General features: G+C 36.5%; 5 protein-coding genes and 1 long non-coding RNA gene across 14 annotated transcripts in view; 5 read left to right on the top strand and 1 right to left on the bottom strand.

The window, feature by feature from the left end:
* LOC111788860 (glutamine synthetase cytosolic isozyme) overlaps positions 1 to 10,321 on the bottom strand; it is a 30,843-nt gene extending 20,522 nt beyond the window's left edge. The window contains exon 1 of the mRNA XM_023669418.2: positions 10,304 to 10,321. The gene's annotated coding sequence lies outside the window, so the exon portion shown is untranslated. The remainder of the gene's footprint in view (positions 1 to 10,303) is intronic.
* On the top strand, positions 2,014 to 2,655 carry LOC147793734 (uncharacterized). Its single transcript, XR_015420061.1, has 2 exons — positions 2,014 to 2,172; positions 2,255 to 2,655. It is a non-coding gene; the product is annotated as an uncharacterized LOC147793734 (long non-coding RNA).
* Positions 10,322 to 10,363: 42 nt separating the features above from the next.
* LOC111787476 (mannose-6-phosphate isomerase 1) lies at positions 10,364 to 12,740 on the top strand. Its single transcript, XM_023667446.2, has 5 exons — positions 10,364 to 10,705; positions 10,775 to 10,942; positions 11,017 to 11,232; positions 12,023 to 12,289; positions 12,425 to 12,740. Exons 1-5 carry the CDS (start codon positions 10,367 to 10,369, stop codon positions 12,734 to 12,736), a joined length of 1,302 nt encoding a protein of 433 aa, XP_023523214.2. The 5' UTR covers positions 10,364 to 10,366; the 3' UTR covers positions 12,737 to 12,740.
* A 669-nt stretch (positions 12,741 to 13,409) lies between these two features.
* LOC111787477 (transcription factor BEE 3) lies at positions 13,410 to 15,076 on the top strand. Of its 4 annotated transcripts, none has more exons than XM_087121015.1 (6): positions 13,411 to 13,877; positions 14,020 to 14,136; positions 14,245 to 14,310; positions 14,388 to 14,456; positions 14,542 to 14,619; positions 14,769 to 15,076. In XM_087121015.1, the coding sequence occupies exons 1-6, from the start codon at positions 13,557 to 13,559 to the stop codon at positions 14,796 to 14,798; spliced, it is 681 nt and encodes a 226-aa protein (XP_086977141.1). In that variant the 5' UTR covers positions 13,411 to 13,556; the 3' UTR covers positions 14,799 to 15,076. The 4 variants fall into 4 exon arrangements, with proteins under 4 accessions (XP_023523219.2, XP_086977141.1, XP_086977139.1 ...); XM_087121013.1 differs by having other exon boundaries at positions 13,412 to 13,877; positions 14,779 to 15,076; XM_087121014.1 differs by having other exon boundaries at positions 13,414 to 13,877; positions 14,782 to 15,076.
* Positions 15,077 to 17,807: 2,731 nt separating this feature from the next.
* LOC111787812 (phenolic glucoside malonyltransferase 1) lies at positions 17,808 to 19,842 on the top strand. Its single transcript, XM_023667870.2, has 2 exons — positions 17,808 to 18,683; positions 18,931 to 19,842. Exons 1-2 carry the CDS (start codon positions 17,912 to 17,914, stop codon positions 19,557 to 19,559), a joined length of 1,401 nt encoding a protein of 466 aa, XP_023523638.2. The 5' UTR covers positions 17,808 to 17,911; the 3' UTR covers positions 19,560 to 19,842.
* A 418-nt stretch (positions 19,843 to 20,260) lies between these two features.
* LOC111789182 (uncharacterized) lies at positions 20,261 to 24,356 on the top strand. 6 transcript variants are annotated; one of them, XM_023669850.2, is made up of 11 exons: positions 20,266 to 20,448; positions 20,998 to 21,190; positions 21,284 to 21,369; positions 22,216 to 22,300; positions 22,481 to 22,559; positions 22,761 to 22,906; positions 22,998 to 23,084; positions 23,166 to 23,284; positions 23,640 to 23,770; positions 23,895 to 24,009; positions 24,147 to 24,356. In XM_023669850.2, exons 1-10 carry the CDS (start codon positions 20,396 to 20,398, stop codon positions 24,002 to 24,004), a joined length of 1,089 nt encoding a protein of 362 aa, XP_023525618.2. In that variant the 5' UTR covers positions 20,266 to 20,395; the 3' UTR covers positions 24,005 to 24,009; positions 24,147 to 24,356. The 6 variants fall into 6 exon arrangements, 2 of the variants coding, with proteins under 2 accessions (XP_023525618.2, XP_023525616.2); XM_023669848.2 differs by having other exon boundaries at positions 20,267 to 20,448; positions 23,895 to 24,030; XR_015417272.1 differs by having other exon boundaries at positions 20,261 to 20,448; positions 20,998 to 21,210; positions 23,640 to 24,030; positions 24,147 to 24,160.
* The last annotated feature ends 460 nt before the right edge of the window (positions 24,357 to 24,816 follow it).

Here is a 24,816-nt window from a genome sequence, read left to right as displayed (position 1 = left end):
AAATATAATAAGTGCAAGATTACAAGATCGGATCGATTATGTTTGGAATAAGAATTGATGCTTTACAAATTGAAATGTACACGGAAGAATAGAAACAAGTCTAGTACGAAGAAATGGAGAATATAAAAGAACAAGAACGAGAACAAATAAAACCCATCTTCGATGAACAAAATAAGCGCATTTACTAACAACATCCATAATTCGATCTTCCTCTACTTTCCTTTCATAAACAATCTCGACGATAGTTGTTGCAGTTTACGTGCTTGTTTTCCCTTTACCTGTAGAGGCAGGATATGTACGGCGGTCGGTCGCAGATCGGTTTTGGGACTTTTGAATAATGGTTTAAAATTTAACAGCATTCGCCGGCCTCCGATTCCATCAAGAATTCGGAATGGATGATCTCTTCTCCGACGAGGTGGTTGGTGTCGTAGGAGGCAATGACGGCGGTGGAAGTGGAGCGGGTGGGGAGGAGGAGTAGAAGAGGAAGGACAAAGATGGTGGGAATGATTGCAGCCATGGTGCGATGGTGAGTGAGTGAAGAAATGGTGAGGAGGAAGATGAAGTTTAATGGAGGATATTCAATTTTGGTAGATGGGGAAGTTGTGCTTGGATTCGATTGGATTCGATTTCATTTAATGACCTTGGATTGCCTCAATTCGATTTGATTTGTACACCACTTGATATAATCGACTAGAATTGGAAGAACGATGAATTTAGATTTTATCGTTTAACAATTCCATGGATGATAGATATTATCAATTTGGGGTCGTTACGTGTCGCTGTCAGCCTCATGAGTTTAAAATGTGTATGTTGGGGAGAGATTTTCACATCTTTGTAAGTAATGTTTCGTTCTCTCTCCAACTGATGTGAGATCTCACAATCCACCCTCTTGGGGGTCAATATCCTTGTTGACACACTGCATAGTGTCAATCCACCTTCTTGGGGGTCAACATCGTTGCCTACACAATGCATAGTGTCAATTCACCCTCTTGGGAGCCAACATCCTTGTTGACACACTGCATAGTGTCAATCCACCATCTTGGGGGCCAACATCCTTGCTGACACACTACATAGTGTCAGTCCACCCTCTTGGGGGCCAATATCCTTGCTGACACTGCATAGTGTCAATTCACCCTCTTGGGAGCCAATATCACTGCATAATGTCAATCCACCCTCTTGTGGGCCAACATCCTTGCTGACACACTGCATGGTGTCAATCCACCATCTTGAGAGCCAATATCCTTGCTTGACACACTGCATAGTGTCAATCCACTCTCTTGGGGGTCAACATCCTTGCTGACACACTGCACCCTTTTCTGCACCCTTTTGGGGGCCAACATCTTTGCTAGCACACTGCATAGTGTCAATCCACCCTCTTGGGGGCCAACATCCTTGCTAACACACTTCATAGTGTCGGGGTTTGCTACCATTTGTAACAGTCCAAGCTCTCCGTTAATAGATATTGTTTGTTTTGACCCGTTACATATCGCATCACGAATTAAAAATCAATTACGTTAAAAATACTATATTTTAAAAAATAGTTGGTATGAATAAGTTATAATATATTTAATTTTGGATGTTACGTATGCTCCTTTTGACATCTTAGGTTAGGTATTTTGATGTTCATATTTGAATTTATTAATTATTTTATGCATCGAAGTTGCTCATAATTTTAATTATGTGATGTTTTCAACATTTTAATTATTACAATTTGAAATTTACATTTCTAATTTTTTTATTCAATTAAAGAAATTTTCATAGGGTATTTATTATTTTATTCCTTTACAACTTTCAAAGTCAACTTTTTTTTATTAATATTTGAATTATAGAAATAAATGGGAAAAGATAATAATATTGTTTTATAAATATAAATTTATAAATAAGACTAAGTAAAATTTAGATAAAATATCATAATAAAAACATTAAACAAATATGATAAAAACAAGAAGCGTTGACCAAACCAATAGCATTATAAATTAACCTCATCTTCATAACAAAGAGCCCACCACCCTTCCTCCTTCCGCCGTCGTCTTCCTTCGCCGTTTACCGCCACCACCATGGCTGCAACCATGTCGATGAAACCCGCCACCATAGCGGTCGTGATTTTGCTGCTCGTCTCGACCGGTTGCGATGCTTTTGCACTTACCAAACCACTCTTCAACCACACCCAAGGTGAGTTAATTTGCTCTTCAAAACTTTGAAAATCCTAAAACCTTTTATGTTTATAGTAAAAGTAGTGTCTTGAATCCCATAGGTCCCGGAAAACACGTCATCGGAGACGATATCGACACCGAGTTTCTTATGGAATCGCATATTAGTAGGGTACTTGCGGAGGAAGATGAGCTTAGGTTTGAAACCATGAGGAGCCCTAACCCCAACATTGCATCGGTGGTCGACTGCGAACGACCGCCACGCTTCGACAGTTGCCTCGGTGAAGGAAAGAACAATCCGCCGTCCGAAAACTGCAATCCCTTCAATCGGGCTAATCCTTGTTGATTATAATGAAATGAAGAAGAATAAGTAGATATGTTGTTTGGAGTTTACAGCATTTTTAAGGAATTAATAATGTAATGAACACATATTTAGTGCTCACTAAGATCGTTTACTTATGTAATATGTTCGTTCGATGAATATCGTAATGTTCTTCGTTTTTCACCGATGGTATTGGATCGAGTTGGTTCATTTTTATATAAGTAATGAACACGATCTTCGTTGGACGAGACCTTTTAGAGAAATCAAAAGTAAAATCACGAGAACTTAAGCTCAAAATGGACAATATTATACTAATGTGAAGGTCTGTCGTGCTCTTTATCTTAACTTAGCCATACCCATGTCAATAGAATCCTAATCTCGAACAAAGATGCCGTGATAGTCATAGGAGTTGCAAAACGACCTAAAATGATTTAAATGATTTTTCTATCATAGATAATACGAAGTCTAATGTAGATAGTATATGAATTAACAAATAAGTCGGTAATAGGGTTGGTGGATTATAGGGTAAAAGTTGATACCAAGTAGTACCAAACCCGATCCGACTAAGTCAATTTTCGATTATAAAACCAACTTTACTTTTTCAAAATATTAACATATATATATCGCTCGTTCTTTCAAAAACATTTCTGTCATATATTCAACAACGATCAGTACGATGCAAGACAATCAATTCAACAATTCTTATTAAATAATAAACTCAATCCAACTGTACATTCTTTGAGTTTGGTTGGTAAGCGTTTGAAGAATAAAGAATAAATAATAAAATGAATTATATCGTAAGCAAAATCTATATTTTAAAATTAACAATAAATTCGAGTTTGTTCGAATCAATCTAATCTAATTTTAAGAGACCCATGATTTGAACCCGACTCAACCAAAATATGTTTATAACAGAACCCGAACCGAAACCGAGATGAAACATCAAATCAAAACATTAAACAAAAGACAAAACAATAAGTAGGGATAATGAATAACACTATTGAGCTCAACAGAAAAATAATCAATAGCATGAGTTAGACATTACTACAAATTAAGCTCATCGCCATACTCAAAACACCCCTCCCCATTCTTCTTCCTCCCCAATCGTCCTCCTCCGCCGCCCATCGCCGCCAGCAATGGCTGCAGCCGCACTGATGATACCCGCCATGATCATGGTTCTGCTACTCAATCCAACTGGATGTGACACTTCCGGTAAGTTTGGAATCACTTTTTAAAAAACAAATTAATTTATAATAATTTTATGAACCCATTGTATCTTCATCGCCACCCAGATGCAAAGCGAAGCCTGGTCGGAGACGAAGACATCGAGTCGGAGTTTCTTATGGCGTCGCACATCAGCCGGGTGTTGGCGGAATCCCAAGGGTTCGAAACCAGCGCCACTAGCAACGCTACCGAACCTGCCGTCGGGGAATGCGACCGGCCGCCACGCTACGACAGCTGCCTTGGCGAGAAAAGAAGTACTCCGCCGCCGGAAAATTGTGGACCCTTCAACCGTGAACATCCCTGTTAGAAAAAGAAGACAGCCGCCGTATGTTTAAGGAATAATGCAATTGGTGGATAAAGATTGGAGTGTTTCTTTCATATCTTTGATGAATTGAGTTATCTTTTTAGTTGGTTTTCGATTAAATAAATAAATAAATAAATAAAATTGATGAAAAGTAGTGATGTTTGTGATTTATGGGTTAATGTTATTATTGTATGGACAATAGGCCATGTTTTTCATCTGATTCACTGTTGGTGCCACTACGTTATCATTACTACCATTGCCCTTAGCCACGTTCTAAGAATGTTCGTTTGCTTGGATCTAGAATCGGGTATTCTCTTCTTTGGACGGTCTATTTTGGACTTCCCCGCAAGTAGGGAGAGATTTTCATGCGTCCTCGCTTCGGGCTCAACGTCTTTGCTGACACTTGTTACTCTCTTCGATTGATGTAGGATCTCAGGTTCCCCATCCGCCCAGCATCCTCCCTGGCACTCGTTGCTCTCTCTAATCGATGTGGGATCTCACAGACTCTCCCTCCACTTGTTGCTCTCTCTTTTCTGGGTGCAACGTCATTGCTAACACTCGTTTCTCTCTCCAATCAATGTGGGATCTCATAATCCACCTCTTTATGGGGCCTAATGTCATCTATGGCACTCGTTTCTTTCTCCAATCAATGTGGGATCTCACAATCCACCTCTTTTCAGGGCCTAATGTTCTCACTGACACTCGTTCCTCTCTCCAATCAATGTGGGATCTCAGGCTCTTCCTCCAACCATGGGATCTCATCTCATAATCCACCTCATTTCGGGGTACAACGTCCTCGCTGACACTCGTTTCTCTCTCCAATCAACGTGGAATCTCACAATCCACTGGGGCCCAATGTCCTCGCTGACACTCGTTCTTCTCTCCTATCGATGTGGGATCTCACAGGCTCCCCCTCCAACTATGGGATCTCATCTCACAATCCACCTCATTTCTAGGTACAACGTCCTCACTGGCGCTCATTTCTCTCTCAAATCAATGTGGAATCTCACAATCCACATTCGGGCCCAATGTCCTTGCTAGCACTCATTCTCTATCCAATCAATGTGAGATTTCAAAATCTACCTCCCTTTAGGGCCTAACGTCCTCGCTGGCACACCGCCCAATGTCTGATTCTAATTCCATTTGTAACAGCCCAAGCCCACTACTAGCAGATATTATCCTCTTTGCGTTTTTCCTTTCGAGCTTCCCCTCAAAGTTTTTAAAACACGTATGCTAAGAGTTTCGCCACACCCTTATAAAAAATGTTTTGTTCCCTTCTCCAACTAATGTGAGGCCTCACAAATACAATCACGATATATTATTCACATTCCTTTCTATTTTGTCAATTCCACCTACGTGAGCATGTCCTATTGAGTCCATGTAGATGTGCATGAACTATAATAGAGAAATATTATGTATCCAATTATACCCACAAATAAAATTAGATCCCATAGCAAGTCATGAACTTAGGTCCAAACCATCTCAGTTATGGTTCTTTATTCTATTCTTTCACTCTAAAAACTCGTTTACTCTAACTCGAGTAATGTTCTTCAAATACCTGATTCTTTCCCCCAGCTCGGCTTCTTGATCTTCTCCGATAAAACATATATCAATCAGCTAGAGAAAGATATGCTGCTCTAGAGACATTAGGGGAATCTCGAGCACAGGTTTAGGTTCGACCTCAATGACCAAATGATATTTTGGTGTATAATCTCATTGGAAGAACAAGGGGAGCACCTTTTTCACCTGGAGAGAGCACTCTATGTGGTTGGTATTTATCTATTTTTTCCAACATTTTTGTTTTTTCTTTTAGTCCTCTTTTATTAAAAAATATATATATATATATATAGCTGTCTTTTATGTCTTATGTTTTAAAAATCTGAAATTAAAAATAAATAAATAAATAAAAAGTTTGATATTATATTTGGGTTTCTTTTTTTATAGAAAGATGTGTTAGAGAAACATTACATCAAGGCATTAAAAAAATATAATAAAACAAGAAATAATTGGATATAAATTAAGCTCATCGCCCAACACAAAGCCGCCCATTGTTATCTTCCTTCTTCCCACATCCCAATCGCTTCCTCCGCCGCCGTCGCCACCAGCAACCCACCCACGGCAATGGCTACAGCGGCGGCGATGATACCTGCCGCCATGGCGATCATGATTCTACTGCTCAACCCAATTAATTCCGATGCTCTTACATCTTTCAAACCACTCAACAACGACACTTCCGGTAAGCATAAACAATAAACTTGAAATTTACATAGAAATTGACCAAAAATTATATCACAAAAAACCCTTTTTTTAATTTTTTGTGTTGGTGTTCAATTTGTGTGAACCAGCTGCCGGAAAGTACCTCATCGGAGACCAAGACATCGACTCAGAGTTTCTAATGGAGTCGCACATCAGCCGGATCCTAGCAGGCTCCCAAAACTTCCAAACCAGCAACACTAACGACGCCAACAAAGCTTCTGGAGGCGGCTGCGGGCGGCCGCCGCGTTATGACAGTTGCCTCGGCCAGAAATCAAACAATCCGCCGCCGGAAAATTGTGGGACCTTCAACCGCAATAATCCCTGTTAGAAAAAGGACAATCCATAGATCACAAAGCTTATGATCTCTGAACAACAATGTAATGTCTCAATTGTTTACCTCTTTCATTTAATTTCGATTGTGTTCTTCATGTATTGCGTTTTTTTTTTTTTTTTTTTTTTTTTTTTAATTTTTAATTTCAATAAAATGTTTTTCCAACATTTAATTCTAATTTGTTTAAAAATTATATCATTATATCAAAATTAATTCTAATTTTTGAGAATTTCTTCGTTGCTGGAACGAGGAACATAATCTCCGTCCCGAGCTCCGTTTAGCTAATGAAGAAAATTCTCTCCGTTCGAGACATGTCTTGACTTTTAAGGTTTAAATGAATATCCATAGATTAGATGTTCGAGTATCTCTATTATAAAAATAATTAAATAGAATATATTAATTTGGTAATTTATTTTATAAATTAAACATGTCATATCATGACTAATAAATTAATTAAATCAATTCATCAGGAATGGACAAACAAGTTGGTGATGGGTCGTCGGTGGCTTAGATTAATTAATTAATTACCCAATTATTTATTTCTCACCTAATAAAAATAAAATATGTAAATTTATTTTATTTTTTAAATAAAATAAATCACTAAATACAACTCATAATTATCACCGTTGACTTTGTCAAACTACATTTTGGGTCATTTTTACCCCCAAAGTTTCTTATTTTATTGAGGACATTATTGCCTAAAAGATCCATTAATTTGGTTCATTGACCCAAGATATTATTATTATTATTATTATTATTATTTTGTAATTAAAAATGAATATTCTTTTTTTTTCGTTTATAGGTCGAGTATATACATGTAACTGCCAATTGATTCTTAAAAAAAAACAAAAAATATCTCATTATCTTTAAATGTACGCATTTAAAAAGTCATTTTTTTCGAACAAAACTAATTGATTTACTCAATTAAGTCAAATTATTGTTGATCTACAAATATTCTCGAGTTTTAATTTATAAGAATATTAAAAGTTCGATCTAATAAATATTTTAGCCGAATTTTCTAAAGTTTCATAAGGAAATGATGAATTGTATACCAAAAAATGTTGAGTGCAATGTATATTTATATTTAAAATATGGACTATTTTGTCCAAATGCTAACTTTATAATTTCAAATATGCCACTCAATTATTTATTACTTCTTTATTAATTAAAAGGTTTTAAATTTTGTAAAATAAAGAGGCCTACGTTTATGTTGGAATTTTAAATTATTAGAATATTATAATTTCATAATGCAAATATTAAATAGTTAACTTTAATTTCTTTGATTTGGGGACAAAATCGTCAATTTTTTTAAGTAAAAATGACATTTATTTATTTATATTTATATTTAAAAGAATGATTCACGTAGATATAAAGGATTAAAGTCCAAGAATATTTATTACCTAAATATCTTAAACTTGAATATGTTTTTTATAATGACGTGATATTTGTAGTGATTTTTGGGGTCCATGTCATCCAAACTTGCTGCATCATTAACCAAGTCACCTCTATAAGTAGATAAATAAATGATTGTCGATGGGAATCTGCTGAGCTTAAGAGACGAAGCAGCACGTACCCTCATAATTGGAGTTTAATAGTATGATGACTTCTTAAATTAAAAATATTAACGTTATTTCAAAATTTTATAAATATATTTTAATCGTGGTTTTAATATTTTATCTATATTTTTAATTTTTTTAATTATTAAAAAAAAAAAAAAAAGCCATTGTTTTTAGATTCTGTCAATTTATTATAATAATTAAATTAATTTAATTTTCACTCGTTATTATATTAGGAAAGAAACCAAGCTGTTAAAATAATAAAAAAAATAGCTTTACGGAAATTTATGAACCAATTTAACCTATGTTTATTTAAATCTAACCTAACTTAAATAAGTTTATGATCCGGTTCAAACAGTAAAACTACCATTCATCTCAATTTCTCACGATAATTTCAAATCTCAATTTCTCACGATAATTTTAAAGTTTCAATTTTTTCTTATGGTCATATTGTCTATCCAAAATATGCCTTCAACACTTCTACTTCCACTCGAATGAATGAAATTTCAAATGATCGACCATTAAAGTCTCAAATATTTGTCCGTAACCATTTTAGGGATAAACTAAAGTTTCGTATACTTACTTGCCTAGGACTGAAGATGGATCGACACTAGAGTATGCCATTGTTGGTATAGAAGGCGATAATGGATGAAGAGTATAAAGATCCGAGCGTTCTTGGCTACAAGAAGGAAGTAACAGTTAAGGTTTCGGTGGGAAAGGAGAGTAAGGAAGAAGGAAGATAGATTGAGGTTTTAACGAGGAAGGTGAGGAGTATAATTCACGTGAACAAGATGAGGAATATAATTCTCGTCCCAACCTTATTTCATTAATGAAGAAAAATCTCTCTCCACTCTCTGCTCGTTTTTCATTTAAATAGAGATTTTCCATCTGTTTCAAACGAAACAGATTTTTATGAGTGAAATTTAAGATTCATATAAAAATAATAAAAAGATAATAAATTAAATTAAAAATTTTCACACCCTATGACACCAAAATATTTGAAGGAAACTTAATTATATTACAAATATTCGATTATATACTTGGAAACAAATTTACTTTTTCGTTGTACAATTTCCATTTATAAACATAGTTTATATTAGAAAATTTTCTTAGATTATTATTTACCATATTATCTAATTAATAATATAATAAATTATATTTTATTTTATTTTTTAGCATAATTCTTAACCTTGACTAAATTCATCTAATTCAATCAATCCAAGAACAAAAATAATGCAAATATTTAAAATTCACGTTTATAAAGGGAAGAGTTAAATTTTTTCTTTGTTTTTTTTTTTTTTCAAAAAAAAATCTCCATTTTATTCATCTTCATAAATAACATCTTCTAGTTTTTTTCTCAGTCGTCACTCCATAACCGACAACTCCACTGTATTTTCGTACTCCTCTCAGTTAAAACTTCTCTTCATTTTCGGCAGCGTTAGAATCAACCCTTCCGTCATATTATCTTAAAAATTCAGTCTATAGAAAATTTTTAATTTAAATTATTATCATTTTAATATTTTTTATATTTTATAAATTTAAAAATAGGTAAAAAAAAAATAATAATAAATAAATAGTTTAATTTATTATCTAATTTTTTTTTATTCGAACATAAAATTTGGAGGAAAATTTTAAAAATTTTCTTGAACCAAATTTCTTTCCTTCATCGAATTAATTAAGTATAATTTACGATTACCATAAGTCAATTTTAAATAACGAGGATTTAATTTTAAAATATTAAATATAAGAAATTAAATTTAAACATTTTAAATATTATAGATGGAATTTCTACCTTAAATTAATATTTATTTTTCCTTTATGAAACGTGACCCATCGCGAGATTCAAATTTAAAATTCTAATAAAATTATCGTAAAGGCGATATATTGATTGAATTTGTCGTCTAAATGTCACGTAAAATAAACAGAGATAAAACAAAAATAAGGAATACTATAAAAAGTCAACACTTTGACTCTCTCTCTCTCTCTCTCTCTCTCTCTCTAACGCCGTCTTTACTCTTTCTCTCTCTTATTTCGTTAATTTGTTTCCCTCCGTTTCAAACTGTTCAAAAAACCAGTAAAATTCCTTTTTCGTGTGCCTCTCCCATGGCGGACGTCATCCATTTATACCGCTTCAACCTTCTCTGAGCTTCCCACAACTCCCTCTTCTTCTTCTTCTTCTTCTTCTATCTCGTTCTTCCTCTTCCTCTTCCTCTGTGTGATTTCATGGAGTCTGACCCTGTTTTGACGCAGAAACAGAGCAATGTCCGCCGATTAAAGTGCTCCGTTCAAAATTACGTTTGGGGAATCAGAGGACACGATTCCCTCGTCGCCAGGCTCTTCGCCTTAAACTCCGGATCGTCTGTCGCTTCCCATAAACCCTACGCCGAGTTCTGGATGGGGACTCATGATTCCGGACCGTCGTTTTTAATCGCCGCCGCCGATAATGGTGGTGCAATCGACTCTGTTTCCACTTCCTTGAAGTCCTGGGTCTCGGAAAACCCTAATGTCCTCGGCGATAAGGTTGTTGAGAAATGGGGGTCTGATATCCCCTTTCTGTTCAAGGTACGGCGTTGATTAACCAAACGGGTGATTGTATGTTGTTCTTCCTCATTTGGGTTTTCGTTTCTTTAGGTTCTTTCTGTGGCGAAACCATTGTCGATTCAGGCTCATCCGGATAAGGAATTGGCGAAATTACTTCATAAGGTGGAGCCTAAAGTTTATAGAGATGCGAATCACAAGCCTGAAATGGCATTGGCCATTACAGAGTTCGAGGCTCTGTGTGGATTCATCAGTGGCGAGGTAAATTATTTGCTGACAACGTCAAAAATCCTCCATGGATGATTAAATTTTGATTTGTTTTGTTTTGTTTGCAGGAGCTGAAGGATGTTCTTCGTTCTGTTCCTGAGATTTTAGTGATGATTCGTGATGCAGACAGAAACAGAGTATTGTTGTTAGATGATCATGCAAATAAAGAAGAGGATCTGAAGGCTGCTCTGAGGTTAGCTTTCACCCAGTTAATGTCGGCTTCCAAAATTTTGATATCCAGAGCCATATCCGACTTGAAAAGGCGACTGCATTCTGAAAGTGAGGTAGCTATGCTATGTTTTATTTGGTTTTCTTCTTCACGTGATCTGTTCTTTTTGGCTATAGAATGTAGGAACCACTGTTTATCTCTGGCCATCACTCTTCATTCTCTGTTACTGTGGCATTGAAGAACTTGTAGTTGTGTTTGCATATGCTCTGTAGTATTGTTTTCTTTGAAAAAAAAAAGATAGTAGAGAAGTAGAGAATACCGCTAGTAGATATTGTCCCCTTTGGAGATAGTAGATATTGTTTTCTTTGAGCTTTCACTTCTAGTTTTTTTTTTTTTTTTTTTTTTTTTTTTTTTTTTTTTTTTTTCAACCCTTTGAGCTTTCCCTTCTAGTTTCTTTGGGTTTCTTCAATCGAATAGGATCTCACAATCCACCTTCTTTGGGGGCCAGCGTCCTCGTTGGCACATCACCCGGTGTTTGACTCTAATATCATTTATAGCAGCTCCTCACAATCCACCCTCCTTGGGGGCCAGCGTCCTTGCTGGCACACCGCCCGATGTTTGGCTTTAACATCATTTATAACAGCTCAAGTTCACCAATAACAGATATTATTCTCTCACCAATAACAGATATTTTCCCTCAAGGTTTCCATCTCGTAAGTAATGCTTCATTTCCCTCTCCAACCAATATGGGATCTCACACTTCATCATGAAGTCTAAAATTTTTGTGTTGAATGATCCTTCATTCTCTCTGTATTTGCCTTGTTGTTCAAGTTTGAAGTACAATTGCCCACGGCCAGACTTTTGGAGTATAACATTCATGATTTGTTCATTTAATCTTTCTTCAGGTGAGGCAACTAACTGCTAAGGAACTTCTGGTTTTACGTCTGGAGAAGCAATATCCTGATGATGTTGGCATCATATCAGCCTTTTTCTTAAATCATGTGAAGCTTAATCCTGGAGAAGCTCTGTACCTTGGGGCAAATGAGCCTCATGCATATATAAGCGGCGAGTGTATCGAGTGCATGGCAACATCTGATAACGTCGTCCGGGCTGGCCTAACTCCCAAGTTTCGCGATGTCCATACTCTCTGTGCCATGTTTACTTACAAACAGGTGAACTTCTCCACTGAACCATTACAACAATTTCCCTAGCCAAACTTCATATCAACTTCAAGCAACAATACGACGTTCTTGGATGTTCATCCATCGACAACCGAAAAAGTTACGCTTATTTGCTTTGATCTGCAGGGCTTTCCTGAAATCCTCCAAGGAGTTCATGTGAATCAATACATAACAAAGTATGTTCCACCATTTGACGAATTCGAGGTCGATCGATGTGTTCTTCCCAAGGGTGCATCTGTCTCATTTCCAGCAAGCCAAGGTCCTTCGATATTTCTGGTTGCTGGAGGAGAGGGGAGGATGCTGCCTCAAGAATCACTTAGAAGTGATGTAATCAGTGAAGGAGACGTCCTCTTTGTACCTGCTAAAACTAGGATTAACATAACAAGTAATGTTGAGTTGCTCATTTTCAGAGCAGGAGTAAACAACAAGTTCTTTTAATACATACACAAATGGTTAATAAAAGATTCACCTTCTTCAGGAAAAGACTCATCCAGATCCTCCAACTTCATCTACCTCCAAAGCAAACTCATTATACAGAACTACTCATCAAACTTTATCCAATTTAAACATATAATGTAAGAAATAATTAAATGATTTTCTTAAAAAGTGAAGCCTATCGGAAGGCAGCAGCAATAATGGATGCAAGATCTGATTCAAGAAAGAGACCTTTTTTCAGCTAGTAATGTCATTTCCATCATTTTCATTCCAAGGAGAGCACTAATCATCCAACCCTTTGCCAGTTTCCAAGAAATTCACTATATCTTGTCTTAGAAGCATTTGAAAAATTATCAAAATGGTAGTAAAATTCTGAATAGTAAGGATTACCTGTGCTACTTTACTTGCCTTTTGCTTCATTCCATCAGTAATCTGTTCCTTCTGGAAAGTATGAATTTTCGAAGAAAGGAGGATTTGTGTACTTATCTTCATTTTTTCCTCTTTATGGCTTTATTACTTCTTTACACGCAAATTTTGATCATTCCCTCTCTCTTTTCAAGAACAGTAGTAAATCAAACCAATCGTAGATGCTTGCATTTGCCAATCAATAGTAGATGACATGTACATCCTTATCATGGACCCTGCTTATCAGAGAGTTTCAACATCAGAAAATGAGGCAGATCACAACTGCTAGCTATCTAGCAATAATCTTCATTTACTTAATTTTGAAAGAAAACGAATTACATCCACAAACAAATGGTAAATCGATTTAAATGATTCATATAAGTAGTTAAGCCTGCAAGCAACTTTCAGAAACTCAATCATGATAGAGTTTAGACAAGACCTGCATCACTTCAAGTCCTCCAAAGCATCTGAAGAAAGGGGTTTGAATATGGAAGTCATAAACCAGTTCCCAAATATGACAGAGAGCATGTTAGAGGATTTCAATCAAACAGACTTCTCAGAAGAAAACTTCTTGGGCTACCATTTCCAGTTATCAGAAAACACAACACGGAGCTCAATTTCTGATTTTCCTCGTCTTGCCCTGTTCAAATGTCAGAGTGAGTTTCCGGTGATAACTCGAAGCAGTCCACTGGTAGATAGCTCTCAAGAAACCATGAATAGAAAAGCAAAACAAGTATTGGTAAGCTTCTCAGGAACCCCTTGTGCAGCTTTTGGTAATAACTGTAGCGTTGCTAGGAATTTGAAGGCAAGTGTCAATTCTTCATCAAATTCTGTCTTTGAGTATTTGATGTGCGTTCTTATTGGTTTCTTTGTTTACTCAGAAGTTAGGAGGAAGGAAAAGAAGGAAATGTGAGAAAGAACAAGAAAAGCCTGCAGAAGTAGTTCATATTAGAGCAAAAAGAGGTGAAGCTACCCATAGTCACAGCTTAGCAGAAAGGGTATATTACTGAATTATACAATCCATCTTCCTCATACAAGTCGTTTTAAGGATTGATATTTCAGGTGAAATGAAAAATCCAATACTGAAACCATTTTTCATATTTCAGGTGAGAAGGGAGAAAATCAACAACAAATTAAAATGCTTACAAAACCTTGTTCCAGGTTGCCACGAGGTAATTTCTTTTCCTGGTCCTGTTTACCAAAACATTGAAGTCTCAAGTTCAAATCAAACTTCCATGTTATTCTACAGACAATGGGTATGACAATGGTGTTGGATGAGACAATCACTTATGTTCATTCACTACAGAATCAGGTTGAGGTGAGGAATATGGTGCACTTTTCATAAGTATTTGTAATGTTTTCATCAAATAGCACTGATCTATTCACTTTGTTCCTGAATTCAGTTTCTCTCAATGGAGCTTGCAACTGCCTGTTCCACTTTAGGCATAAATTCTGGTATGGGAGCTACCAGAAAAGCTTCGGTAATCCAACAACTTCCTGAAAGAGTATTAACTTTTGACATTTTACTTTCTAATATTAAAAATAAAACATAAATTTACTGCAAGTATGGAATTGATATTGATGCATCCTTTATTAATTAGTGTTGAAATATTGACGTTTAAGCTTAAAGCATAATATAGCAGGGGACAAGATCACATGAGGAACAGGAGGAAGAGAAATAAATAAGCAAGTGATAAAGAGAGCACAGTTGGTTCCACTGGAGTAAGCCCTTTTGACTGTGGGGCATTTGTTATCTATTCTCATGAATCTGCTTCCTATATTCACTTTCTTTCTAGTCAAACAAGATTGGTTTCTCATAAGTCCACAAAATGCTGTAAGCAAAACTACCAGACAGTGATGTATCAATTCTACATCTGTTGTAAATTGCAACCAAATACCTAATATTGTCTATAACAGTTTCTTTGTGGGATTTTGTTATCTTGTCTGTAAATCATGTCTACTTGTTCAAAAAAACTGATGAAATAACGGAGATCCTTGTTCTAAGCCAAATAGCTTAGGCTATTTGAAGTTCAAATGAAAGGCAACTATATTAGCAAATGCTCCTGTATGTTAGGATCGCACAATAACACACACTCGATCTAGATGAATACAAACAACGAAAACCTATCTGCTACATCAGGCATTGCAGATTTCATCAGAGACGTCTCCTATAGTATGTCCAAATCATAGGATCTGGACCAATTCCCGATACTCTCTAAAATCCAAAATCCCTCAAAGCGTAATACATTATGACACCTCCCAATGGGCTCTTCTCCATCACGTAAGGAGGATAAGAAGTAGTGTTTAAAGGGCAAACACCAGCTATGACGAACAGAGAAACAAATTATGGAATACCCCACATATAAATTGAACAAGAACAAGAGAAAACAGACAGAAACTATAAGGGGGCTAGCCATGGCCCTACGTACAAACGATAAGCAAAAGATCCCAAGGCCATTGCCGATTAAAGAGAATAAAACTGTGGGGAATAGTCATTGGGGCATTTCAGCGAATACCTTGCATACATGGAAGTGGGGTTTCGTGGGCATTGCCATTGCTACATGTGACGAAGCAAATCAAACTCAAATCAAACTCAAATCAAATTTATTCTCACCCTCAGGTAGAATATTAATAAGAAAACATGAGGATTAATAACCAAATTAAATAAAAATATTAATTAAAAAAAGTTACAAAATTAATAATGAAAGGAAGTTAATAACTAAATTAAATAAAAATATTAAATAAATCAATTCATTAAATACAAAATTAAAAATTTAAGAAACTTTAATCTTTTAAAAAACACTATTACATTATATTAAATATATAATTTTGTGTTTAAAAAATCCTTAAGAATATAACAAAAAAAACTTATCGTTGAGAATTTATTTCTAGAAATTTTGTCCAGAGATCACCCAATTTAAGATTGCTCCAATCTAAACAAGTTTAATTTCAGAGTTTTTATGATTGAGCTACAGAAAATGAATGTGCATTTTATTGGAGTGGTATCGATTTATTTATGTACCTGTCATTTACTAGAGTGTCACATTAAAAAAAATGACTTAAAAATCTATAAAAAAAAAAAAAAAACAAACTAGCCAAACTCGTTACCGTCTAAACTTGCACCTCAAACACTGACTTACACGAACTTCAATCATTCCAATCATACACTCCAAACATGGACTTCGAAAACCGAGAGTTTTCAATTTCGACCCAACAAATTCATGGATTTCAAAATTTCAAACTATCGTACCAACCAAATGACCTCGTATTATTGTCTCTTTCACACATGATGTGTGATTCAAGATCGGATGCAATAATACAAGTACTTCTTGCATGATCTTTTTTTCTTTTTCAATCCCTTTATTTTCCTGTCTTGTTTGAGGCACTCTCCGCATGACTCGATAAACTAGGTTATTTTACATGAAAATCAAACAAAATCAAACAACCTCGTCAAATAATAATAGAAAAAACTTAAAACATGTAATAAATTACAATAATAATTTTAAAATTAAATAACAGTAATTATATAATGATATGTCAAACTGAGCTACCCCATTTTTCAACGGCTTGCTGAGAATTTGAATAAAAGCTTTTTGACTTTTTTAACGAATCAGAGTCAAACCAATGCACAGTTCTTTTTACGAGCAAACTCAATCATTTTCACGATTCAAGATCAAACCATTATGAGTGTTTAAATTTTAAGAAACATATTACAGATTTACAAATTTACTGAAGAGTAGATTTAGCATTTGAATATTCACAACTATATTCACGTCAAACCTCAGTATCTCTACCCCGCTCTGCATGATGAGGATAATGCAGTAACCGAAGGAATTGCCACTACGCCTTCGGTTTGCGCGCACAGTGGAAGGTTAAGGAGTGAGGGATACTTTAGTTTGGATTTAGGATTTATTTGGATACTTGCGTCGAGTAGTCGGAAGGTCTCAGACTCGCAGAAGACAAGTGAAAAGTATCTCGAGGTTTCGCCGCTCGAAGTGGGAATAATGAAAGAGGGTCTTTGGGTCGCGCCCGCAACTAATTGTTCTTCTTCCCCTGAGAACTCAAGATAATGACTGACTTAGAGTTCAAAAAAAGTACTCCAAAGAAAATGATACCCTACCGGGAAAGAAACCTTTCACACAACCCCTATTAGACACAAAAACACTCTCGCACACTCTTCTCCATCAATACACTGCCTCAAACAACCACTCACACAGACAATCACATCACTCACAAACACACTATGTACACACTTACACAAACTACATACACAACATACAAACTACTACACACATACAAAACACACTCAGCTTACCCATAGTCTCCAAGTGGGCCCTCTTGACTGGCTCCCCGCGCCCTTGGCTTTTTAGAGAATCCCGCTCCTGTGTCGTGGGACTTGTAGCACAATACAATAGATAAATAAAATTGAAAAGTTAGACAAAGTAACCGAGAAGGGGTTAAAAAATTTAATAAGGAAGAATATAAGTTTAAATATGGATTTATTAGGATTTTTTTTACCATTTTTTAATTAAAGTTATATTGAAAAAAAAAAAAAAACTTTAAAATACCTATTTTTAGAAAAAGAACAATAAATTGGTAAAAAAATAAATAGAAAATTTTAGAGAAATAATAAAATAGACAGCTGGATGGACACAGTAGACATCTCTAGGTCGCGGCGGATTGAATTATTTGCAGCCATTGTTTCGAAAATGTGGGGCTTTTTCAGGTCAGCAATCTTTTGAACTCGTCAAACACGTGATATAAAACAGACAGATGGGTTTTAGAGAAAGCAGTCCACAAAATTCCATGGCGGAAATTCATCCCTCCCTCGACGTCCTCCACCTCTGCACGGTGCCTCCGCCCCATGGCTCCCTCGTCCCCTTCTCTCTTCCCCTCACCTTCTTCGACATCCTCTGGCTCCGCTTCCCTCCGGTCCAACGCATCTTTTTCTACAAATCTTCCGCCCCCTTCGACGTCGTCGTTTCCACTCTAAAAAACTCCCTCTCTGCCGCTTTGCAACACTACCCTCCCCTCGCTGGCGCTGTCGTTTGGCCGGAAAACTCTCCCAAACCCGCCGTCCAGACCGTCCTCGGCGACGGCATTTTGTTAACCCTCGCCAAATCCAGTTCCAATTTCTCCCATCTCGTCAGCGACGGGTTGCGCGAGGCGGCGGAGTTTCATACTCTGGTGCCGAGGCTTCCCGCGGCAGATGACCGGGCGGCGGTGATGGCGCTGCAGGTGACTTCGTTTGGAACCGACGGATTTTGCATCGGAATTACTTCGCATCACGCGATTCTGGACGGGAGGACGTCAACGTCGTTCGTGAAATTATGGGCTCGTCTCTGTAAAAAATTGGTCGCCGGCGGTGAGTCAGCGGAGCCGGTTGGTTCGGCAGCTGAAACGATGCCGTTTTATGACCGGAGCGTGATCGTCGACCCAAGGGGCCTCGAGGGCATTTTCTTGAGAGATTGGTTGGCCCATGGAGGGTCCGTCAACAGAAGCTTGAAATTCTGGTCGCCGTCGATTCCACAGGGTTTGTTCCGAGGTATTTTAAACTAAATAAATAATAATAAATAATTTTAAACTTTTAAATTCTATAAGAAACGTTTATAATTTATTTTTATTAATTCAAAATTTTGAAATGCATTAAAATATATATGTGTGTGTCTGTGTGACATAAACAATATATAAAACTTTATTATATAAACAATATATTTTGAGTTAAATAAATAATAATAATGTTATTATATTTTAATTAATGGGAATGTTGTAATGTAATTTTTTCTTAAAAGGCACATTCAAGTTAAATCCCCAAAATATCCAAAAACTCAAGCAATTGGTACTGAACCGCCGGAGTCCGGTTCATCCGCCGGTCCACATCTCCACCTTCACGGTGGCGATGGCGTATACATGGGTCTGTACTACGGTGGCCGATGACTCACCCCACGATGGGGAGATATCATTCGGATTGTCGGTGGACGCACGGCGGTGGTTAGACCCACCAGTGCCGGCGAACTACTTCGGGAACTGTCTGGTCGGCAGGGCCAGCGACCAGGAGAGAGCCAAGTTGGTGGGGGAAAACGGTCTGGTCACGGCGGTGGAGGGCATATCAAAGGCGATTAAAAGCTTGGAAGAGAACGGAGCTCTGGACGGTGCCGAACAGTGGGTTTCGTTGTTAACACAGGTTTCTGGGAGCAATCGGAAGATGCTTACCACCGCCGGATCGCCGAGATTTGAGCTGTACAGCGTGGACTTTGGGTGGGGGACGCCAGCAAAGGTGGAAGTTGTGTCGATCGACGAAACCGGAGCCGTTTCTGTCTGCGACGGCAGAGACGGCGGAGTGGAACTAGGGTGGGTGGCGAAGAAAGATGTTATGGAGGCTTTTGCTGCGGCTTTTGCAAAGGGCCTTAAAGAGCTTTGAAATTGGCGGAAAATAAGGAATATATATATGGTTCAATAAGTTAAGATAGCGCAACATTTTTCGATGTGGGATGTTGAATATTCTATCATGTTCAAAGTAAACATTAAAACCAAACATGGAGGTACTACGTGAGTAGAAAATAATACTTGTTTGAGATTCGAATCACTCCACAAACAAGATTGATTTTGTCTCTTTAAGTGAGTTCTATCTGCTTCTAGCATTGGGTGAACATAGTTTGTAAGCCTTGCACCAGGTGTAATGAGAAATCTCGATGTTTTGTACATATATATTTATATATGTCTCGATACCTCAATTTTTTTTTTCATAACCTAAAATCTTGGCTGCCCGAAGAGCCTAGAACGGTCGGTAATATTGTTGAATGAACAAAGACTTTCCTTACGAACTACGGCGTCGGGTGTTCGAATCCCTCCTTGCCCACAATCGGTCGGCCTTGACCAATCACAGATCAATCTGACTAACGGTTAATGGAAAAAATGAAAAAATGTGTTAAATTTAAATTAAGTAGGAAGGATAAAATAAAAGGTTGAAGTAAAGTAAATCAAACAAAAACGTGATAGATAGATTAAAGGTAGATTTAAATAAACTAAACCCATTAAATAATTTTATCCTGGTTATTACATTGGGTGAAAAAAAGCCCTATTTTCCGAAATGGAAATAAAAAAAGATCCATTTGTTTAGAATCTACGGAGTTGCATAGCCAAAATGCGATCATAATACTCGATCCTTTCTCGATCCTTTCTCGATCGTACTCTTATTAATTCTTGTTGTTCCTCAGCCGTCGACGGCGCCGATTCACCGGCGGTCAGCTTCGGATAATGATGTCACCAGGGCCGATGTCTGAGGATCGAGGATCTTCGCCTCGTTTCAGGTTTTTATTTATTTATATTTTTCTCCCCAATTTCTTGTTTCTGTTACATTGCGCATTGTAGTCCCCTGTTTCGTCGTTTAGAGAATTCGGAGGTATAGAAGAAATTGAAGTTTCTGAATCTTAAGGTTACTGCGATGTTCGAAATGGGAAATTTCTGCTTTGGTGGAATTGGGAATAGTCCGTAGTGAGGGACAATACAGCTTAAAATTTTGGATGCCTTAGTTTTCTACTTGATTTTATTACCTGCTCCACAGAACTTGAATGGTTGCAGTTCAGGTTTTATGACAATTTATTTGCGGGAAGGGGCTATAATGAATTGGGGAAGTGATGAAATCACTTAAGTTTCTACGTGATGCTTCCAATTTAGTTAATGAGGACAATCAGAGTTTAGTATTTAAGTTCTGGCAATCATTGATGTACAAACTGTTGGCAAAGTAATTCTTATAGTTCTATTGATTCAATAGGATGCTGCTATTTTATGCAATCTTAAAGAAGCTAAGCGGGTTGGTTTATCCACCTCCTAATATGAAATTGTATCCATCTTTGCAGACATACACCGTTGCAGATAATCCACATGGTTGGAAATTTCTTTCGGATATGGTCGATCTATTCCATGTATCGATATTTTTCTCAGACTGGAGCTTCTGTTGTACTTTTTCTGTTTTGTTGTTTGGCCCCAGCAGCCATCATATTCTTGACTTTGCAAAAACCTTGGAAGGGAAAGCCCCTTTCAAATACTCAGGTGAAGCGGAACATTTAGCTGTAAGAGCCAAATGTTTACAACTTCCTCATATTATTTCATCAGTTTCTTATTACATCTAACTTGCTCTTTTAGGTAGTTCCTTCTGTGATAAATGGTGGCATAACAGCCTTGTACTTTATCTTGTGGGGAAAGGGTCTTAAAACCTGTGGACCTCTGAGGTGGGTTACCTTTGATTATGGATACCCCTTGCTCTTTCTTCTTGGCACATACACGAATCATGCATGTATGCACCACGTGAAATCATACACTTCGTGGAAAACATCCAACTAATCAGAGTGTATATATGCATTATCACACTTGTTTTTAAGATAGTTTCTTATATTCCTTGTCTTAATCTTATCGATTGACCAAGAGTTCGCTTCGATTTACAGCGTATGCCTATATTTAGGTGATCATGTTTAATGGAAAACTTAGCCTCATTAGGATTTGAAATGCTAGACCTACAATTTGTGAATAGAATAAGAAAAATTGGATATTCAATACTCGTCTATTTCTTCAAACTTATTGTTTGATTTTTATGATGTTGCTTGGTTTCCGAACCTCTTTGAAAATTCATGCTTTCACCTGGGTTGTAACTGTTAGAAGGTTCAATACTTGTTACAAAAGAAGAGACCTTACCTTATTATTCTTCCGTCTCCTTGGCTTTATAATTTGCAAATGTGGTTTACTAATTCTTTAAATTTACCATAACCCATCAGATTAAGTTTTTTGGTTGATTGTTAATTTAACAGTTACTATTTCTTTTCTTTTCCTGTTTTTTTAACCACACTTTTATCATTGAAGTTCTATTTTTTAATGTCAAATTTGAACAAACCACTCTGTATATCTACCTGGTACCATGAGTCATTTGGAGCTTATGTAGATAGTGAGTTAGGAACTTATAAAGGGATGCAATGGGAGTATTTATGGAAGTTTTGTTGCTTGGTCATATATATTTTTTCTTGCCTTCTTTCTTCGTGGTCCATCTATTTACTGTCTTCTGTTTTCTTAATTTTCTATTCTAGGGCTATACTTGCCGAGTATTCTGGTGCTGTCCTGGGAGTGCTTTCTGCTGTTTTGTACGGTCGGAGAGGCTTTGTTTGGAAAAAGGTTGTGTTTAATATACTTGATTATTCTTGGGCTTCTTTGTATTCATTTAATACTCTGTCGTAGGCTGCATCAAAGCAAGGGCTTCAGTTTAATTTATTTCTAGGATTCTACTCTGATATCGTTAGCTTCTTATTATTATGTCATCCACATAACCAGATTCTCCTTGAAATATTATATCAGGTTGGTGGCCTCATTGCCATGTTGGTATCTTTCTACTTTTTATCACAAGGATGGGCCATGGCCACACATTTTCCCTTTTATATCCTTGAAAGCTCATTTGGAACTGCATTTCATGTATGAAAATAAGAGTTGAGATTGCTATTAGTTGCGACCTTCAGAGGTCTTTTTCTTTGGTTCTTACGTTATTATTATCATTATTTATCTATTATCCCCTTTTCTTTTATCTCTCTGTGTTTTCATTTCCGTATCAAAATTGTTGTAAACTTTAACCTGAGACTACCTTCGAAAGATGGCTCTGACTCTAAGGATCAGACAGAACAGGACCAAACAGAACTAGTGTTGGGTTCGATGGAAATGGCAATTCCCATTTTTGCTGGAATTTTATCAGCTTTGAGAAGGGTCATTGCTCGACGCGTTTCACTTAAGGTTTTGTCTAATATTCAGTTTAATTTGTAATCTTCCTTTTGACATCTAAGTTAGCATTCTGATATGTGATTGTTTTTCAATGCACCCTCAGAACCAACTTAAAAGACGACTTCATGCTGTAACAATGGCTTCTGCGACTTGTTTTCTCTTTCCTTTAGCCATGTGGGACATGATTATTGTAAGTTTCAGCAATATTTCATGAATGATCTTTCTAATTCCTGAATTAGCGCTTGATTTTTCTTTATTTTCATAACTTCAGGGATCAACTTTGTCATCTGATAACAGACGAGAGCTTCCTTTCTCCACCTGGGCATTTTTAAGCACTATAATTTTTGGTGTTATTCTGATATTTTACGTTGACAGCATTGCTGAAGAAAGGTAATAATATAAATAGACAGTAATTGGGGATTCAAATGATGCAAATGTTCAGTATTTGTCCACAATTCACCCCCCGCTCCCTTACATTACAGATTATTCATCAGTTTTGCTCATTCGAGGACTCAGAAAATGATAATACTCTTCTTCTTCTTCTTCTTTTTCTTTTCCTTTTTTGTAACGCCCAAGCCCACTACTAGCAGATGTTGTCCTCTTTGGGCTTTTCCTTTCAGGCTTACCTTCAAGGTCTTTAAAACGTGTCTGCTAGGGAGAGGTTTCCACACCCTTATAAAGGGTGTTACATTCTCCTCCCCGACCGATGTGGGATCTCACACTTTTTTTTTTTTTTTCTTCGCAGATTGCACGTGGTTTTTTCTTCTCCAAGACATTTGGTGGTGGCTGGTGGAAGCATCATTCTTCTGGAGACTGTATACAAGATGGATTTTTCTCTAGTCGGCTTTATTATCTGCTGCTCAATTTTGGGTTTTGGTTTGTTCAAGTTTTCATCTATTTTAAATTTGCTACAATTCAAGCCATATGACCGTTGCTTCTTATCCAATCTTCCTATGCTTTTCTTTTGTTCAATTCGATTGACTAATACCAATGTTTGTAGGGATATATGAAGCAACTTCTTTAGACCGCAGCCGAAAAGATTCTTCTCACAATCACGATACATCAAACGGACTGTTGGACCGAGATCAGATGTCACCACTTCCAACTTGATATATGTATGTTCATATCACGCTTAGGTATATTTTGTTTTCATGTTGTATAACTTAAATTATTGCATCATATTTGAAACTTGAGAAATGATATCTCATTGATCTCAACATCATCACCCCTTAAAACAATTTGGTGTCTGCAGTAATCAGAAGATGGTGGTTCATTGTTACAACTGGAAAATTTTGTCATGCAAATGGACCCATTGGCCTCAAGCAGCCACATTTTTTTGCTGAAAAGTACGTAGCATTGTATCCTTAGCCTCAAATTTATGTGTTTTTATCGCTAATTTGTACTTCAAAATGATCTGATCTGAGAGCAATGATAATTTTCATATGGTGCAATTTCTTTGTAATTATTGTTTAAGAAATTTCTTTTTGCTGCTTTGTGCACCATTTCTCATTTCCTTACTGATTCCTTCAGTCCCATTTTCATGGCTTTTCATGTGACGTCTCAGTTCCACTCTCATCTTTGCACGCAAGAAAGGTTATGCTAAATTCTATAAGCATTCTATATTAATTACATTAACACTTGATTGATATTAATTGGTATGAGTGATTTTAATGATCTGCAATTGTTATGAATGATTAGATTACATAGCCAAAGAGTTGGATTGTTCATAGCTTCCAACTGAAAAAACGAAATTGATTAAGTTGTATCTCACCTTAATTAATATGAAAAGTTATTGTGTCCTGCTATGTTAGAATCAGTTTAGGGTTTGTTTTTTTATCGTGTCGGTTTAGGGTTTAGGGTTTTTTTTTATTTTTTTATTTTTTATTTATCGTATCTTGCTTTATTTGGCTAATTATAATAAT

The sequence above is a fragment of the Cucurbita pepo genome, chromosome 2, assembly GCF_057944985.1.
Source record: "Cucurbita pepo subsp. pepo isolate OVF chromosome 2, ASM5794498v1, whole genome shotgun sequence".
Lineage (NCBI taxonomy): Eukaryota > Viridiplantae > Streptophyta > Magnoliopsida > Cucurbitales > Cucurbitaceae > Cucurbita > Cucurbita pepo.
This window is presented reverse-complemented; position numbering and strand designations above follow the sequence as displayed.